General features: G+C 48.1%; 1 protein-coding gene across 3 annotated transcripts in view; it reads right to left on the reverse strand.

Moving 5' to 3' along the window:
* pcyt1ba (phosphate cytidylyltransferase 1B, choline a) overlaps window positions 1-18958 on the reverse strand; it is a 152808-nt gene that overhangs the window by 22606 nt on the left and 111244 nt on the right. For all 3 annotated transcript variants that reach the window (XM_072513951.1, XM_072513952.1, XM_072513950.1), the window contains exon 5: window positions 8402-8480. In XM_072513951.1, the coding sequence (XP_072370052.1) occupies window positions 8402-8480 (79 nt within the window). The remainder of the gene's footprint in view (window positions 1-8401; window positions 8481-18958) is intronic.

Consider the following 18958-nt stretch of genomic DNA (forward strand, 5'->3'; position numbering starts at 1 on the left):
TTGTGCCTTGTGATATTGCTAAAAGCTGTGTAAGCATAAGAATTTTCGTTGTGTCCGCTATATTACTTTTGAATAGACATAGTGTATATTAGAGCATAAGATTGTATTGTGTTTCTTCTGTTGATGATTTTGACCTGGGTTTTACAATAAACCTTGATTTGATGACAATTGGAGTCGTTTAAATTCTTCAATCTTTCACCAGCGACCTCTGACCAAGTCATTGTTAAAATACTCCTCACCTTAATTCCGGGTTCAGGAATCGAGGGTCATCTTGAGCGATTCACTCAGGACAGACTGCTGGTTAGGGAATAAACAGCAGTGTCCTATTCTCTCTCTTGGGAAAGCTACTCTAGTGGAGTAGGAACCGGGTGGCTGTTGCACCACCGGCAAGAGAGAGAATCACCTGGGTATTGGTAGGGGTCTGGAGATCTGTGTGATATAAGTCTCAGGCTGTCGGTTAGGAATAAACGGCAGGCTTGAATCAGTGCTCTCTTCAGTGGAAGTGTCCCAGTGCGACATCCCCTGGCCTCTGAAGTTTCAGTGCCAGCTGGAGAGAGACACACACAGATATTCAAACCCCAGATATCGGCCCAGTAGTGGAGTAGCGGAGATGGCACCCTCTACAATGGCGAGTCAGGCAGGAGCCCGGTGGTTTGGAGTATGTGACTTGGCAGAGGGGGTGAGGGAACGAAGCAAAATGGAGGAGAGAATATCCTCGTATTTGTGGCAAAAGGTCAACCTCACCAAACCTTGGGTTTCAGAATTAATCAATGCGGAGCAACCGGTAATGGCAGCGGCTGCATGGACAGAAAGCAAGGCGCACAAAAGGCACTTAGAGAAGGCAGTTTGGCTGGTTTGCCTGTCTCAGCAGGTGGTCAACGCAGAGCAAAGGATCGAAGAGTTAGAGCAGGAGGCTAGCGCAGCGGAACGACTGCGGGGGGGGAAGTGGCAGAAATGAAACAGGAAAGCGAGTCTAACAGATGTGAGAAGGACTATCTCCACTGCCAGATAGTGGAGGGTAAAGAAAAGGAACGGAGGCTCCAGGGACTCTATGCTCGGAGTACAGAGCAGTGTAGGAAGCTGGAGGGGAAGTTCCGGGACATCCAGGCAGCATACCGAGTGGCTCGCGAGGAAGTAGGGGACTGTGCCCATGGGCCGTGCCAGGCACGAATAACGGAGTTGGAGGAGGCCTTGTCCAGGTTCAGGGGACAGATACACCTGGTAGGTCCAGGGGGGTTCCCTAGGGGCAAGGTGCTCCTCGCAGCGGATGATTCCCCAAAGGCCAAGGGGAATAGACCGCCTCCTGAGGCACCGGGATTGTGTCCGGGCCGGCAGGGGGGGATCGGACTGCACGTTCAGGGGCAAGTCCAAGGGGGGTCGGCAGGGTACCCCCAGCTGGCGGCGTGTCCGCCTGGTTTCGTATGTGGGTCCCCATGGGATGGGGACAGACCGCTGCCTGGGATGCCGGTGATGGGGCCGGGCCAGCAGGTAGGGTTTGGACCGCCCGGTCAGGGGCAGGTCCAAGGGGGGTCAGTGGTGTATCCCCAGATAGCGGCGTCTCCTATATGGGTAGTTAGCCCGGGGACAGGGGGGCTACCCAACGAGGCAGGAGAGCTGGACAGTGGGGAGGAGGAGCAGGAACCCCAGGTGGGGCAGATGTGCCCTGTCAGGCAAAGGAGGTATGGTCCCCCGGCGGGGATGGCAAATAGGGGACCGGTTGAGGGCGACATTATCGTTCCTCATGGGGCATCCGCGCTCAGGGGGATGGTGGCCCACGTTCCCAGACTAACTCTAAAGGGGGATCCGTCGCTGCATTTTATGGAGGTGGAACAGGCAGCCAACATCAATGACTGCGACGAAGGGGAGCAAATAAAGATGCTCCTGATAACCCTAGATGCCCAGCTATGCAGGACAGTGACCTCTGGGAATGGGGGAAGACCTGACACCTGGGCGGCAGCACAGACTGCTGTTCTGGAGGCAATGGGCTTGAATCTGGGGAGCCCTTTCATGAGGGTGGGGGAAACCAAGCAGCAACCAGGGGAATCTCCCACCATGTTCGCAGACAGACTGTGGACTGTCTATGTGGAGGCGTGTGGGGCTCCCGCAGATAGGCAGAATTTAGATGAGAGAACAGCCCACTGGCTGAAGACCCTCGTAGCTAACTGTCTCCCTCACGTTAGGGCAAAGGCCGAACACTGGTTCGACCCGCAGAGTCCGGACCTTAATGAGGCAGAGGTCCTTAGGAAACTTACCCTCGCATATCGTAATGGGGAGAGGGGTGAGGACAAGCCCCTTAAGGGTAGGGTGCATGAAATCGCGCCAGCAGCCCCTAAGAGAGAGTGGAAGCATGTGGGCACCCGGACCTCCGACGAGAAACCGGTATGCTACGGGTGTGGGAAGGCCGGGCATTTCAAGAGGGAATGTAGAAACCCTAGCAAGCAGGAGAGGGCTCCCGCAGTAGAGAGTCAGACCCCGGCGGTAGGAGCAGCTGCCCCGGGAACCATCGAAATAAGTAAAATTTTAGCCCTTTTGCAAGGCTCAGGACAGGTGGCAATGGCAACGGGCCAGGGCCTGCCCGCACCCACACCACAAGAACCCGTATGACTACCCAGGGAGCAGCCTCAGGAAAAAGGGAGTGCAGGGGTAGTTCTAGCCCCAGACCCTGGTCCGGTCCAGGTGCAGGGTCCCATTCTGGAGGCTGCCTCAGGGGCTATTTGCAGTTTAAATCCCTTAAGGTGGGACCCATGCGAACGCCACATCAGCCAATTTAAATTTTTCCACCCCATAAGGACAAGAAAGAGCAAGGTGGGGGGAAGACGGGGGGTGGTAGTGGAGAAACCCCCCGTAGAATTAACGACGGTGGGGGAGGTCCCTGACTCCACGGTCACACAACCGGTGACAAGGTGCTGTCCCGAAGGGGCAGTCCCAAAGAAACCGACCGTGCTGCAAGCACCCAGCCCAGGGACAGTGATGATTCCCAAGCCCTTCCCTGTGGGTCAGGTAGCCTGCCTTAGTATAGAGGCTAAGGAGGCGGAGGAAGTGGAGGTATCACCTTGGGCTTGGGAACCAGTCGGGGGACGAGGAAGCAATCGAGTCTCCAAGCCCCCGGTAAGATGGTCCCCATCACACCTCCCTGTCACCCGGTCCCGCAGTAAGGGGGCCAGAGGGGAAGGGAGCGATGAGGGATCACCGAACCCTGTTGGGAAAGGAGAGGCAAGGGGCAGCCCGAACCCCCGGGAGGGGACGGTCTGGCCCGAGCCGTTGGACCAAACAGGTGAACTGCCCCAGTTTAGCGGGGCCCAGTTTTAATTTGGCCACCCGGAGACGGGTGGCATTGTATATAGCATTCCCCCCCTGTTAGTTCTAATTAGTGTGTAGTTGTGTGTGAAGTATTTGGGATCGTGGGGACACAGAAGCGCCTGGTGCAAGGGTAAAATGATGAAGCACCAGGCACTAGGACCCTGGTGCAGCCGGGCTGTAAACACAGAACCCCAGACAGGCTGCGGCAACTTCAAAGCAGGAGCTGCTGCTGCCACCGGATAGCGGCAGGCACTAGGACCCTGGGGAGCCGGGCTGTAAACACAGAACCCCAGACAGGCTGCGGCAACTTCAAAGCAGGAGCTGCTGCCGCCACCGGATAGCACCCATGCACCTTAAGGTAGGTAGGGCTGTGGAGGCAAGGATGTGTTTTGTTTGTCTTACAGATGGGGCACCCCACGATGTGGAGTTTGCTGATCCTGGCGATGGTGGGACCGGGAGAACTCCGCAGAGGCGAGACAGAAGAGTCCTTCGACTGACCGGGTTAGGGTGACTGAGGGCAGGCGGGTGTGTTCAACCTGTGAGGGGGACGTTCCTTTGGGGAGATGGTGGTGGCCCAGGAAGCTGAGGCTGGACATGAGGGATCGGTCCTCGGACTGGGAACGCCTGGACACCAACACCTAACGGACCATCACGGGGTCACCGGGTAGGATCACCGTTTGCGGGGATAAGGGGTGGGCTTCTGACCGGGGCATTTATTGGTGTTCATGGGGATCTACCAAGGCATGTCCACAAGGGGCATTAATCACTTTTGTAAGGTGGTGGCAGAACCCAGGGAACGGGATAAATTGACCGCAGTGGGGAGGGATGTGTAACGCCCAGGGAAGGGATGACTGTAGAAGCTACCGAACTGCTGGTTCAGGTAAAGCGACCCCTGCCCACAGCCCAACCGATCGACCCTCACACCTGTCCGATCACCACCGGGGGGGGCCTGAGAATGGTTTAGTGTTTGCCCCACAAAGGAAATGTTGTACAGGGGGTACATTGTGCTGTCGCCTCAGTTGGACTAAACCTCTCAGCTGCAGGTATCGACGATGGAGAGTAAATGAAGAGCCCTCAACGTGAAGAAGCGAAGTGCAGCCAAGAAAGGAGGATCCTTGGTGAAATAAAACAGATGCAATTGTAAATAGTTGTATGGATTCGCAGGTCCCAGTTACTTGACTGTGATATATGTACAGGGACCCTTACGTTTGGGGTTCCGGTGAAATGTGTACTTGAGTGTGATATATGTACAGGGACCCTTACGTTTGGGGTTCCGATGAAATGTGTATATGTTACTGTCTGCTTGAATTAAGTATGGTCTTGTCTTTCCCTTTTATTGAAATCAGGGGTAGCCTAGATTAAGGGAACTGTCTTGGGACTTGTAGTTTCGCATGTTGTTGAGGGGGGGCCTACGGTCCACACAAAAGGAAATAATTGCCCTTCACCTGTGTCGATACGGTCCAAGCATGTAGGGACGTATCGAAGGGGCATCTGTAAGGTTTTCGGGCAATTCGGCCCTTTTGGAGAAACTCAGAGACTGTAAACCGACTTTCCAGCCAAGGGAACAGAACCAGTTTTCCCAGCAGGCTTGGCCCGCTGAGCTGAGTAGGGACATAGAGAGAGAATATTCACAAACACCCCCCCTAGGAGCTACAAGGAAGAAGGAGCCAGACAACAAGATAACATCAAGACACAGACAAAGGGGCACGGGAATACACAGGAGGCTTGCATGCAAGCAGGACAATGGGATGGTCATAGCCCCATGCAAATGTAAATGACCTGGCCTCCACCAGAGCAGAATCCAATTAACACCCCATCAACATAGCGAGGTGAGAATAGCAGCCATCTCCGGAGCAGCTGGAAGACACTGAAATTCTCCACAGAAGAGCCTAACCTCGTTAAACTAGAAATCAGACTGTCTGAGTCCAGCATATTGCGCTGGAAAAGCCCCTAGAAAATCAGAGGTCTGAAAAAAACCAAGTTGGAGGCGGACCTGGGGGAGGTACTCCAAGCTTGACAGAAGCTGCCGGCAGAAACTCACTGAAAGAAGGGGGCGGAGCCAGCGCCAAATTCAAATCGCGCAGGTCTGCCTAGCTGGAAGAAGCGGACCTGCAAGGAATACCCAGAAACATACAGCTCTGACCGGCTCAAAGGGGGCGGGACCAGCGGGAACCTTTAAACTTACCTTTTCAATGCAAAAGGGGCTGGCCGATCACAGAACAAAGCCAGGTATAACTATATAAAAGGGGCTGTGTTTTCGAGTAGGGGCTCTTCGTTCTTGGCTCGACCTCTGCACCCCTGACTTGACCTCTGCAGCCTGTGACCGTAAGTACCCTGCAGCAGCTTACGAAACTCCCTTGACTTTAATAGTGGTTGAGGCTTTGGGGAAGGGAACTTGTTTTTGTGCCTTGTGATATTGCTAAAAGCTGTGTAAGCATAAGAATTTTCGTTGTGTCCGCTATATTACTTTTGAATAGACATAGTGTATATTAGAGCATAAGATTGTATTGTGTTTCTTCTGTTGATGATTTTGACCTGGGTTTTACAATAAACCTTGATTTGATGACAATTGGAGTCGTTTAAATTCTTCAATCTTTCACCAGCGACCTCTGACCAAGTCATTGTTAAAATACTCCTCACCTTAATTCCGGGTTCAGGAATCGAGGGTCATCTTGAGCGATTCACTCAGGACAGACTGCTGGTTAGGGAATAAACAGCAGTGTCCTATTCTCTCTCTTGGGAAAGCTACTCTAGTGGAGTAGGAACCGGGTGGCTGTTGCACCACCGGCAAGAGAGAGAATCACCTGGGTATTGGTAGGGGTCTGGAGATCTGTGTGATATAAGTCTCAGGCTGTCGGTTAGGAATAAACGGCAGGCTTGAATCAGTGCTCTCTTCAGTGGAAGTGTCCCAGTGCGACATCCCCTGGCCTCTGAAGTTTCAGTGCCAGCTGGAGAGAGACACACACAGATATTCAAACCCCAGATATCGGCCCAGTAGTGGAGTAGCGGAGATGGCACCCTCTACAAACTGGAAGAGGGTGAGAGTGCTGAGGAGCCTTCCTCAGTGGCCTGTTCAGCCCTGTTTGGCCTTCAGCTGAGATGACAAGGCTGGCTGCTGCTGAACAGCAGCTGTGCCAGCAGTTCGACTGTTCTGTTAAGGGAACTAAGATCCTCATGTATTCCATGGATTTCAGCACTCATACTCGTAACAGACTGCTCCAGGCTACTGATGGAGGCTTGTATCCTTTTCGGGCTGTGATGCTATTCTTGCATTCACTCCGAGCGCTGCTGCGTGTGTCTCTCCATGAGACTGGCCAATTTCTCATGATCAAAGCTCATACGGTTGAGCCCCGGGGACCAGGTGGAGCTCATGACTCCTCCATTCTCAGTCCTAGAGCTTCCACTGCCTCAGGGAACTCTGCCTGATGGCCACAACTCTGCTGTGGATAATCTAAATACTGGGCCCCGAAAGATGACTCATGAGGCTCCATGTTCCTGTCCACTGGAGCTTCATTGTGACTTTACTCTCTCCTCCAAAAGAGCTACACACAGATGTCTCTGACTCCTCCTCCTGCATTCTCGTGTGATGACTTTCACCCTGTGCCACTGACTGTACATGCACTACATCCCTTGAAACTGCTGGTATCTGAGTTGGTGAAGTGTGGGCTAGTCAGATCTCATGCTGCCTCCTTGGACAGCCCTTCCTTCTCTTGATGCTGAAGCAATGATATGATCCGGGGTGGGGGGGGGGGGGGGGGGGGTGAGAACAAATGGAGTTATTTTGGTATGGTCCTTCTCATTGTAAAGGCACTCCATTAGGGTTATGATGCAGGACATTGCCTGAAACCACACTCATGCTGGCTGCACAATGCAACCTCAGCATTGCACTCCCTCTCATGCCAATGGCCCTTTGTGCTTAGCAATGTGACATCATGAACTGCACCATGTGCTAAGGTGATTTCACACTGCCTTTATCATCTCAGGGACCCTGGCAATCTCCATACTCATTTGTTCCACGGAACGTATGTATCTCAGGAAGGCTGACTCACCCCAGTCAGGGCTATCTCCACAGCAATCTTCACTCTTTTAGTCTGCAATGGTGACGTGAATTGATGTTAGCCTGATATATACTGCATGGAGAGAGGTTGCTCTTCAATGCTCTTCTGTGCTTCATAGTACTCATTCCCATGCGTCCTGCGTGCACCAACATGAGCCACGTACACATACATGCCTCAATGTTAATTCTGAGCTATGTGCCATGTCTCACACCTTAGCTGCATCAATTCTCTCTTGCCCCTCAAACCCGCCTTCACTTATCTGCGCCAACTCCAATTCCCAATACCTCATATTTAAAATTTGCTTCCTCATGTTTAAAATCCTCCATGGTCTCACACTTGTCTAGTTCTATAATCTCCTCGCCCCTCAGTCCTTTTATACCCAAGAGAGTGCAGGTCTAATCTGTGCAACCTGTCCTCATAGTGTTATTATAACCTCTTCTAGCCCTACAAATCCACCAAACTCTCCATTAATATGACTCTAGTCTCTTTTGTGTCCCTTTTACTCCAACATTCCCTTCAGTGCAATTTTTTCCTCAAATCCCTCTGGGTGGGATTTTCCAATCCCCTGTGGCAGGTTTTCTGGCAGCAGAGGCGGCTCGCCATGGCCGCCGGCATTTCTGTGGCATTTTGCATGGCTCACATTTCCCGCCATTGGGGAACCCACCACGGAGGGGTCACCTTCGGTAGAACCACAAGACCCCGCCAGCAGGAAGTGCATGAAATTCCCGTCCTCTCTCTATTTGCCTCCCCATCCTAAGGTGCTCCTGAAAACTCATCTCTGACTAAATCTTTGGTTGCCCTTTCTGATCTATATTTTGAATTAGAATCAATTTCTTTGTGTTTCTGTGAAGTGCTTTGAGACATTTTTCTGCATTGAAGGTGCATATAAATGCAATTTGATGTTTCTGCGCTGTAGACGCTAAACAGCCTGAGCAAGGCAAATACTCAAGAGTAAAGGCTCCATCCATACATTTTAGATAAACTTTATCTTCAGCTTTGTATCCATTATCAGTTACAACAAATTTAAGTTGACAAGAACTTACCCGCTTCCTTAATGTGTTTATAGACATCATCGGATCCAGCAGAGGAGTACGGAATGTCATCATGGGCCACAAAATCAATCTAAAATAAATTGTCAGTATAAATAATTTGCAATATGAACAATTTCAGACTGATCACTTACTCCAGTAAGATTGAAATGCCCTCTGTGTTATGGCTAGTTTTTTTTCCCAGCCTTACCAGAGATGTGAATACAAAGGGTCTCAAAACACTGTGTTATAAAGATTCAGTGGGTATAGTTCTCACTGTCACCAAAAGCAGCAATTTGATTGAGTGACTATCCTTCATTGAGCAATCGTCCTGATTTTCACCTTACAGAAATCAGTGAGACAAAAATAAGGCCGTGTTTTACCACCATTAGTCAGTCCACTCAGCAAGGCTACTGCCCAGCCACCAAGTAATTTCAAGCATTTTCTTATATTTATGATACTAAGAGATTTCAGAAGGATAGACGTAGGACTGGTCTGCTGCTTCTACCTGAGGAAATCATGTCACCCTGGACTACTGGTTAAATTAACTGTGCTGGAAATCTAAAGTAAAACCAAATGGAATGGTGCACCAGGTCTGAAATATATTGTTATCACTCATCAAGACTGAGATTGGTAGATTTTTTAGAGGAATGGTATATGGAATATGGAGCAAAGACAATCACTACCATCTAGAATGGCAAGAGCAGCAGATAGCTGGAAACCCCACTCTCCAAGTTACTCACCACCGTGACTTGGAAATATATAGCCGCTCCTTCGCTGTAGCTGGGGCAAACTCCTGGAACTCCCTCTCTAACAGCATGGTGGATGCACCTACACCTCAGGGACTGCAGCGGTTCAAGAAGGCAACTCACCACCACCTTCTGAAGGGCAACCAGGGATAGGCAACACATGCTGACCTAACCAGTGATGAATACATGCCATAAATGATTTTTTTTAAAAATGGAGATGAGGTATAGATCAGCCGATGTCTAATTGAATGCTCGAAGAACTTAATTCACCTATTCCTCTTTTTATGCAATATTTCAAGTCCATTAGAACTATTCTGTCCAATTCCTAAAGACACAACTCCTAAGAAACATAACCATTTGCGTTCACATCAAATTTAGAACTTAGTAAATGTACCAAAATGTTTCACCAAGGGAAAGTATCTGTCAAGCAGCAATGGAAGAGTTGGAAGATCAAATGCATGGTCAAAGAAAAACAGAATTGTGGAGAGTTTTAGGTCATGAGTTTTGCAGCAAGGCTGAGATGACTGAAGGCTCTACCACCAATGGTGGATTGTGAGGTGAAGAGGAGGCCAGAATTAGTAGACTAAAGGCACCACCTGGTTGTAATGGGTTGGAGAAGGTTGAAGACCATGCAAGGAGTTGTAAATGAGGACAGAGATTTTAATGAACAAATAGGATTTAGTGCAGGGCAGATTGTGCACTGGTGCTTTAGGATAAGGTGATGTTTGTAGAATGCAAGTCTTGTTCCCCCTTCACTTCTGCTTTTACTTTTGGGCTTGCATTAAAAGGGCCTCTCAGTTCCTTCCCACTGCTTAATGAAAGAACTTTGGCCTCAATATTTTTAATGCTGTCACAAAATTTCTCACCAAGGAATGCATATGGAATCTTCCCAATTGGAGATCCATTGAGGAGAGAGTAACTCAGTCCAGTCCATTATTGGCAGGACCTGGGCAGGAACAAGAGATCTAAGGCGAAAGGGCTCAGCATGCATTGATTTACTTTGGTGGGCATTTTAGTTTGGGTAGCAAAACACTGACAGTTTTCATGTATGTCTCTGTTGAGAAAGACCAATTGTTGGATTACAGTGCATCTGGGTGGATAGAAAAGGGGAAACGGGAAACAATTATAATATAAATTAAAGTTGTGGTTCCTCCTCTACCTTGGTCCATGATGACGGTTCCCCCACAATGAAGCTGTAAAATAGTTTTTTTCTGAACCATTGTCGCATTGGCTTTATTGCCATTGACAGAGAATATGCTTGGTTTTCATGCATGGTCTCTCCCGAACAAGAACTCATTAAATTTCTGCACTTGTGGTAATGAAACATAGAACATACAATGCAGAAGGAGGCCATTCCGCCCATCGGGTCTGCACCGACCCACTTAAGCCGTCACTTCCACCCTATCCCCATAACCCAATAACCCCTCCTAACCTTTTTGGTCACTAAGGGCAATTTATCATGGCCAATCCACCTAACCAGCACATACATCTTTGGACTGTGGGAGGAAACCGGAGCATCCGGAGGAAACCCACGCAGACACGGGGAGAATGTGCAGACTCCGCAGCGGGAAATCGAACCTGGGACCCTGGCGCTGTGAAGCCATGGTGCTATCTACTTGTGCTACCGTACTGCCCTATGGAGGTACAAGGGGAGAGAGATCAGTGTCAATTTGCTTGTATTGCTAAATACATGGGGCGCGATTCTCCACTCCCACGCTGGTTGGGAGAATTGCCTGGGCCGCCAAAATTTCCAGGGACGCCGGTCCGATGCCCTCCCACGATTCTCCCAAGCGGCGGGAACGGCCTGGTCGGGTTTCGCGGGCCGCAGGCCGGAGAATCGCCGGAGACACCGAAAATGGCGATTCTCCGGCACCCCCGCTATTCTGAGGCCCGGATGGGCCGAGCGGCCAGGCCAAAACGGCGGGTTCCCCCCGGCGACGTCCACACCTGGTCGCTGCAGTCGTGGGCGGTGTGTGAACGCTGTGGGGGGCGGTCTGTGGGGGGGCGAGGGGGGATCCTGCACCGGGCTTTACCTGGAATGTGGGGTGGCCCACGATCGGTGCCCACCGATCGGCGGGCCGTCCTCTCTGAAGGAGGACCTCCTTCCTTCCGCGGCCCCGCAAGATCCGTCCCCCATCTTCTTGCGGGGCGGACTTAGAGAGGACGGCAACCACGCATGCGAGGGTTGGAGCCGGCCAACCCGCGCATGCGCAAATGACATCCGTTATGCGGCGCCGGCCGCGTCATCTATGCGGTGCCGCTTTTACGCGGGTGACAAGGCCTGGCGCGTGTAGATGACGCAGCCCCGATCCTGGCCCATTGTCAGGGCCTGAATCGGTCGGGACTGGGACCGTTCCGCGCCGTCGTGAACCTCAACGACGTTCACGACGGCGCGGCCACTTCGGCGTGGGAGTGGTGAATCCCACCCATGATATGGGGAAGAGAGAGTGGACAGGATAAAATTGTAGAATTCTAGAACCACGGGACATAGATTCAAGATAGTGGCAAAAGGTGTAGACAGGGAATAAGGAAGAATCTTTTTACACAGAGGGTAGTGGGAGTATGGAATTCCCTGCGCGAGTTGGTGGTGGGTGTCCTTGGGCTGGCATGGACAAGATGGGCCGAATGACCTCCTTCTGTGCTGTAATTTATATATGATTCTATGATGTAGCATTTTGTATCAGCGTGCCTCATTACAGGGGATCCCATTGCGAGAAGGAATCAAAAAAGGAAATGGACATGATGGGCACGATTTAATGGAAAATGTTTGAAGGGTGCGATGTAATGGCCACGGTGTGCCCAAAAAGCAGTTTGCTGCCACGCAACGTGGCTGATAAAAGCCAGGAGACCCCATTCCCGGGATTTACCCGTCTCGTAACACCTCGTAAGATCCAACACGATCTCGCGAGATGCTGCGATGTAAATCCCGCCCATTGTGGACGGGATGACTTTTTAGCAAATCTGCATATTAAAGCGAGACAGCTAGCCTCACTTTAATGTGCAGGTTTCTGAGTTACCCAGGCATGGGATCAATCTCTCTCTTCTGAGACCTTGGGTAAGCGCCATTCAGTACTGGTCTCCACAAATGGACCAGGCGGAACAGCACTCATGGTGGTCTCCCATGTGATTGGAGGCCCACCCATGCATGCCCTTTGGGCAGGGTGGCACCCTGGCACTGCTGGTGCCACCTGGGCACCCTGGCACTGCCAGCCTTGCACTGCCAAGGTGCTCAGGTGACATTTAAAAATGGCATCCCAGTCTTGTGCTACACTGAGGAGCTCTGGTGAGCAGAGCTCCTCGATGTAGAAAACAGGGCTCTGTGCAGCCTCACGTTCCCCATTGAGGTCCCTTATCAAATGCAAATCATGTTTTATAACCCTATGTTTATTGGTGCTGCGAGCGCCGGCAAACACGCGGCCAAACATGCTCGCTATGGGCCTATGTCCCCAGTTAGTTAAATTTCACACTAAATGTCATTTGTGGTGGGTTTTGCTGGGAGTTTCCTGCCCAATATCACTGAGTTCCTCGCCGCTATCAGATGTATGAGAGAGTAGTGAGCGTTTTAGAGAGAGATTATTTTGATGTGGGAGGAAAGTGCTGAAAATTTGGGGTAAAGAGTTGTTGAGGTGGAGTAGTGAGCAGGGAAGGGATAGAGAGGATACCAAGCAATGCGGGTGATGAGTATTGTCATGATATGCACTCATGCACATAATGAGATACAGACAGGGAGTGACAGACACCCAGTACAGCCAATCAACACACAGGACAAAACACAACCAATTGCCAGGCAGAACACTAGAAGGTGGTCCCCCACTATAAAACACATGATGCATCAACACTCTGCCTCTTTCCACTGGTGACAACTGGAGTGACAGCCAGGGTGTATATATCAGTTAGCACCTTCTACACGTGGCTGAGAGCTAGTCTGGTCTAGTTAGTTATAGTAAGCACGCTTAGATTAGTAGGGTGTCAACCCACAGCGAACTGTGTGCACTGCTTAACAAGTTCAATAAAGCGTATTAAACCAACACCAAAGTTTGGAGTCTACTTTCAAGTACAACTGCATCCAGTTGCAGTCCAGTTGCAGTCCGTGTTACCCCTGGGTGATTAACACAAGTATGTGGGAAGAAAAAAGACGAGCAGTGTCAATGGTGAAAGGAAAAACAAACTAAATTTTCTGATGTATCTTTTGCCCTGTGTCCCCTCAGGAAGTCCCAAATTGTTACACTGATAAAGGAAACAAGAACTAAGCCACAGACAGCAGCAGGCTAATGATCAGTTAGTCTTTTAAAAATAAATTTACAGTACCCAATTCATTTTTTCCAATTAAGGGGCAATTTAGTGTGACCAATCCACCTACCCTGCACATCTTTAGTTTGTGGGGGCGAAACCCACGCAAACACAGGGAGAATGTGCAAACTCCACACGGACAGTGTCCCAGAGCTGGGATTGAACCTGGGACCTCGGCACCGTGAGGCAGCAATGCTAACCACTGTGCCACTGTGCAGCCCCTGACCAGTTAGTCTAATGACTCGCTCATAACAAGATGGCGAGTTATTCCAGTTTTTGATGGTGCTACTTGAGGGCCAGAACATTGGGAATATTCCCCTACTCCTCAAACAGTATTTTGGATCTTTTAGTCCACCTACATAGGTAGCTGAGGTACTGTCTCCTGCCTGACCCCCATTTCCAGTATTTTCTGTATTTCACATCTCCAGCATCCACAGTGGTTTGATTTTGTTGCAACAGTGTGGAGCCAAGGTTTAACATCTCCTCTGAAAGACAACGCTTGTAACAATGCAGCAAAATGTCAGTGATGCACTAAAGAGTCACCTTAGATTATGTACTAATGCTCTGAAGTAGACATTAACCCATGGTCTTCTGACTCAGGGGCAAGAGTGTCACAAAGTAAGGTTGATACTTAGGAATTTGTTTGTGGAAGTATAAAGAATTGCAAGTGACATGCTCAGTATGAGTGAAGGGGAGTAGATATTGGTGTAATGTTTAGCGAGGGAGTTGGTTCAGGATCACTGTGGGAGAGTAGCTGAAGGGGAGCAATTTGAATCAAGTATAAATAAAAGGAACTGGATAGAACCATAGAATTCCTACAGTGCAGAAGGAGGCCATTCGGCCCATTGAGTCTGCACTGACCCAATGAAAGAGCAGCCTATCTGGATCCATTTCCCGCCCTATTCCCATAACCCCATCTAACCTGCACATCTTTGAATTCTAAGGGGCAATTTAGCATGGCCAATCCACTTAACCTGCACATCTTTGGACTGTGGGAGAAAACTGGAGCACCCAGACACGTGGAGAAAGTTCAAACTCCACACAAGCAGCCACCCAAGGCTGGAATTAAACCTGGGTCACTGGTGCTGTGAGACAACAGTGCTGACCATTGTGCCATCATGCCACCCTAGATAGATGAATGAATATAGAGGGTGAGAGAGAGAGGAAAGTCATAGAGATATACAGTGAGCATGGAGTCAAAACAGACACAGGCAACCATTGAATAGAGAGAAGATAGGCAAAAATGACAAGAAATAGATAAATAAATGCATTGTCTGGAAAAGAGGCAGATAATCAGTTGGAAATCAAGAGGAATGGAAATGGAGGATTGGATTGATAGTGGGGCTAAAGCAAATAGAGGAAATTGAGGCAGAACAGAGTAAGATCTTTCAGGAAGCAGAAAGTGGTTTTGATGTTCAGGATCTGATTAATTAACATTGAGTAGATAATTAACAACAAAAGGTTCCAATAGTGGCATTTTGCCAAAGCGATTAAAATGAGTCTTTTGCAGGCTGGTAGGAATCCTAGAGTAAATGAAATAAATAAATAGTAAAGGAACTGCCGCGCTGGCAGTGATTCCCAGAGCTAATTATACGAACATTATTGGAGCTTACTAAATCAGGTGACAGAATACACATTCCATTCAGTGGAGAGTCATTCAGTGGAGAGTGAGGGAAATTTCAACTTAATAGTAGCAGAGGTGGTGGAATCAGAGTCATTAGGGAAATTTAAGCGACTCTTAGACAGGCACAGGGACAGCAGTAAATTGAAGGGTTGTAGATTAGGTTGATCTTAGATTAGGATTAATGGTCGGCACAACATTGTGGGCTGAAGGGCCTGTACTGTGCTGTACTATTCTATGTTCTAAACCTTTACAATAAACTTATGGACATTTACTTTACAATAAACTTGAGAGGGAGAATGACTAAGCTTAAAAACAATTGGCAGTACAGGGTAATTAAGTATTTATTTGGAGAAGCAGAGTACAAATAAACATTTAAAAAAAACTTTGCCTTGGGTGAAAAACGATCCTAAAATTTGATGTGAAACAAAATGTTCGGGAATCTAAATGATTCACACCACAGTGCCCTCTAGTGGTGGAAAGACCTGAAACAACAGTGTGAAGGATTTCTTTTTACTTTTGAAATTTATTTTCCAATTAAGGGGCAATTTAGCGTGGCCAATCCACCTACCCTGCACATCTTTAGATTGTGGGGGTGAGACCCAGGCCGACACAAAGAGAATGTGCAAACTCCACACAGACAATGTCCCGGGGCCAGGATCGAACCCGGGTCCTCGGTGACGGGAGGCAGCAGTGCTAACCACTTTGCCACCATGCCAGTCCAACAGTATGAAGGAGAAGTAGTATTTTTACCATTATAAGATGCTGACAATCTCTTTCTTCTTTTCTAGAATGTTGATATGTTGAGTTAAAATATCTTCACATTATTAATGCTGCCAAAAATGTGTTACTCAAAAATCATGACACATGAAGCAAGCTTGATGTGAACAAGAAGTGAATGCCAGATGCAATACTTCTAATAATATACTAGCAGATTTTCTTTTGGTATTGATCATAGTGAGTCAAAAGGCTAGAGTCTTCCGCCTCGCCCGCTGCAAGATCGCCATGGGCGGGACGCGGACCATGTAAAGGTCCATTGACCTCGGGCGGGAATGTCCGGTCGCCGGGCGGGTGCGGCCAGAGGATCCCGCCCAAAGTATACACTGTGATTAACTTTGATTTTGGGTGATATCAGTTCTGCTGCCCCTGGTGGTCGTCCAGAGTAGTCATGACAAAAGTGCATCATAGACAGAATGCAAATGTTGGGAATTTGGTGGAAGTGGAAATTTGGCAGTGAGGGAAGGAGGTGTTGCTTTTTGCCTCCAGTACTTGTCACGTTTCATACACGTTTCAGGCAATAAATATTTCAACGTTTTGTCTGGTGTTTTAGTGCTTGTGCAAGTTGGTGTGTAGAAAAAACAACAATATTGCAATAAACTAAAAAGTAGATATAGTTAATTTAAATCGTCAGATAAACATATGACAGAAGTTTATGTGTCTAGACTGCAGTATGCAGGGGTTTGTGGACAGTGAGACTATCCATAATGAATATATCTGCAGTAGATGTCCACATCTCTGGAGCGGGATTCTCCCCTACCCGGCAGGGCGGGGGGGTCCCGGCGCCGAAGACAATCAGCAATGGTTCCATTCGACTTTTGTTTCCAGGCTTTTTTTAAAATCAAATTCAAATTTCACCATCTGCCATGTTCCCTGGACCCCAGAGTTTTACCCTGGGTTTCTGGATTACTAGTCCAGTGACAATACCTCTGCACCTCTGCCTCCCCTGGCACATAAGGTAAGGGGAAAGAGTATCTGGACAGTTCACTCCACACTTTGGTCACACCTCATGCAGGTTCAGAATGAGTTTGGTGTGAGTGATATTGTACAGAATACAAGGAAGACAGAGAAGATAAAGATAGAGCAAGGGCAGCAAAGGATCCTGTCCAACCTGCACAATGTTCCTGCTACCTGTAAGAATAAAGGTTGTTGGGAAGATAACCTCAATGTGAACCAAGGCACCCTGGAGCAAGAGGCTGTCCAGAGGAAGGAGAAGGAGGAGAAGCATAATGTGGTAGTTGTAGTGGATTCAATAGGTACGCGACAGATAGCATCCTTTGCAAACAGGGTGGAGAGTGTCGTGTGATAAGTCCCCTGTCTGATGCCAGGGTGAAAGGCATCTCAAACTGGCTTGAAAGGGTATTGAAGGGAAAGGATGAGGATTCAGCTGTTGGGATCTGTAGCACAATCAATCACTCACGAGACGAGAAGGAGTCGAACGATGGCTTTATTATGCAGACTTGTTCCCCAGCAGCACAGTTACAGAATGCTGGGAGAACCCGGGCTCTTATACTCCGCCTTGCTGGGTGGAGCCAGCAGGCGGCTGATTCAATCGGGACCCAGTGTCTATCCACCAATAGCCTCTCGGCATCACAGGGTACCTTAATACCCCTAATACATACCACCACATGATCTATATTGGGACCTACATCATTGGGAAGAGTGGGCAAGAGTTCCTGGTGTAGAACACCAGAAAGTAGGAACTGAATTAAACATCATTCTTTCAAAGGTTATAGTTATAGTTAGTCATGTATTTTACCTTTTGTACGTACACCTTTCCAGAGTGTCTATAAAATGGACATCAACAGATGGTAAAGGAAAACGGGGCCAATTATAGAAGACCTGGCAAAGTGCATTTAAGGATGACTTTCAAGGCCAGGACACCAGCTGGGCTGGAGTGAAAGAAATTGTGATGGACCAGGGCGGGTGGCGGAGTCTTGCTGCCCATTATTCTAGATGGGACCGAAGGAATCAAGTCCAAATAAGTCTAAGTGGCTTCAATGGTACAGACTATTCAAAGTAAAATGGGAAAAACTGTTAATGGGATAGATACAGAAAACAGCAAAAGGTAACAAGATGAATAATAAGACCTGTAAAAAGGGAATATGAAAAGCAACTTGCAAAGGATTTCAAATCAACACAAAACATTTGTATAAATACATTCAGCAAAAGAGAGTATTCAAGATAGTGTGGACCCCTTAAAAACTGACAACAGTGATATTGTAAATGAAGATATTGAAATGCAGGATATGCTGACTGATTACTCTGCATCAATATTTACAGCAGAAGAAAAGGTCAGAATGCCAGGTATCCCACGTAATATAGTACTGAATCAGGGTCAGAATCTCAACAAAATTAATGTAAGCAAAATGAAGTGAGGGAGTAAATAATGCCACAAAAGAGTGACAAACTGCCAACAGCATATGGTTTTCATTCCCAGGGATTGAAGGAAATTGAATGACAGCATTTCAGATGCCCTACCAATTATTTTCCAGAGTTTCCTTGACTTAGATTGGAAAATGGAGGTCATTCTGCTATTTAAGAAAGATTAGAGAGGAATTATAGAGCAGTAGGCCTAATATCAGTTGTCAGAGAATTACTGGAGTTTATTAATAAGAATAATGCCTTAGCAAAATGTTCATCTGGTCAGAGACAGCCAGTATGGATTTGTAAAGGGTAGTTCATGCCTAATGAATCTGATTGAGTTTTTCAAAAAAAAATCTCAAGGAATGTCTGTGGATGTTATTTATAGAAAGCATTTGACAAAGTCCTTCATAAGACATTAAAGCTCATGGAACTCAAGGAAAATTATTGACCTGGTCAGGAAATTGACTGAGTGACAGGACTCAGAGAGAAAGGATAATAGATAAGTACTCTAATTGGCAGGCTGTGACTAGTGATGTTTTGCGAGGATCAGTGGTGGAGCCTGAAAATTCACCATATTTATTAACAACTCAGATGATGGATTAGAAAGCCACATGTCTCTGTCACTGACAAATCTGGATAAGTGAAATTGTAAAGAGTGTAGATGAAATTACAAAGAGATTTTGATAGATTACGTGAAGAGACAAAACTGTGGATTTCAATGTGGGCAAATGAGAGCTCATTCATCTTGGATTTATACAGAATAGAACT

The sequence above is a fragment of the Scyliorhinus torazame genome, chromosome 8, assembly GCF_047496885.1.
Source record: "Scyliorhinus torazame isolate Kashiwa2021f chromosome 8, sScyTor2.1, whole genome shotgun sequence".
Classification (NCBI taxonomy): domain Eukaryota; kingdom Metazoa; phylum Chordata; class Chondrichthyes; order Carcharhiniformes; family Scyliorhinidae; genus Scyliorhinus; species Scyliorhinus torazame.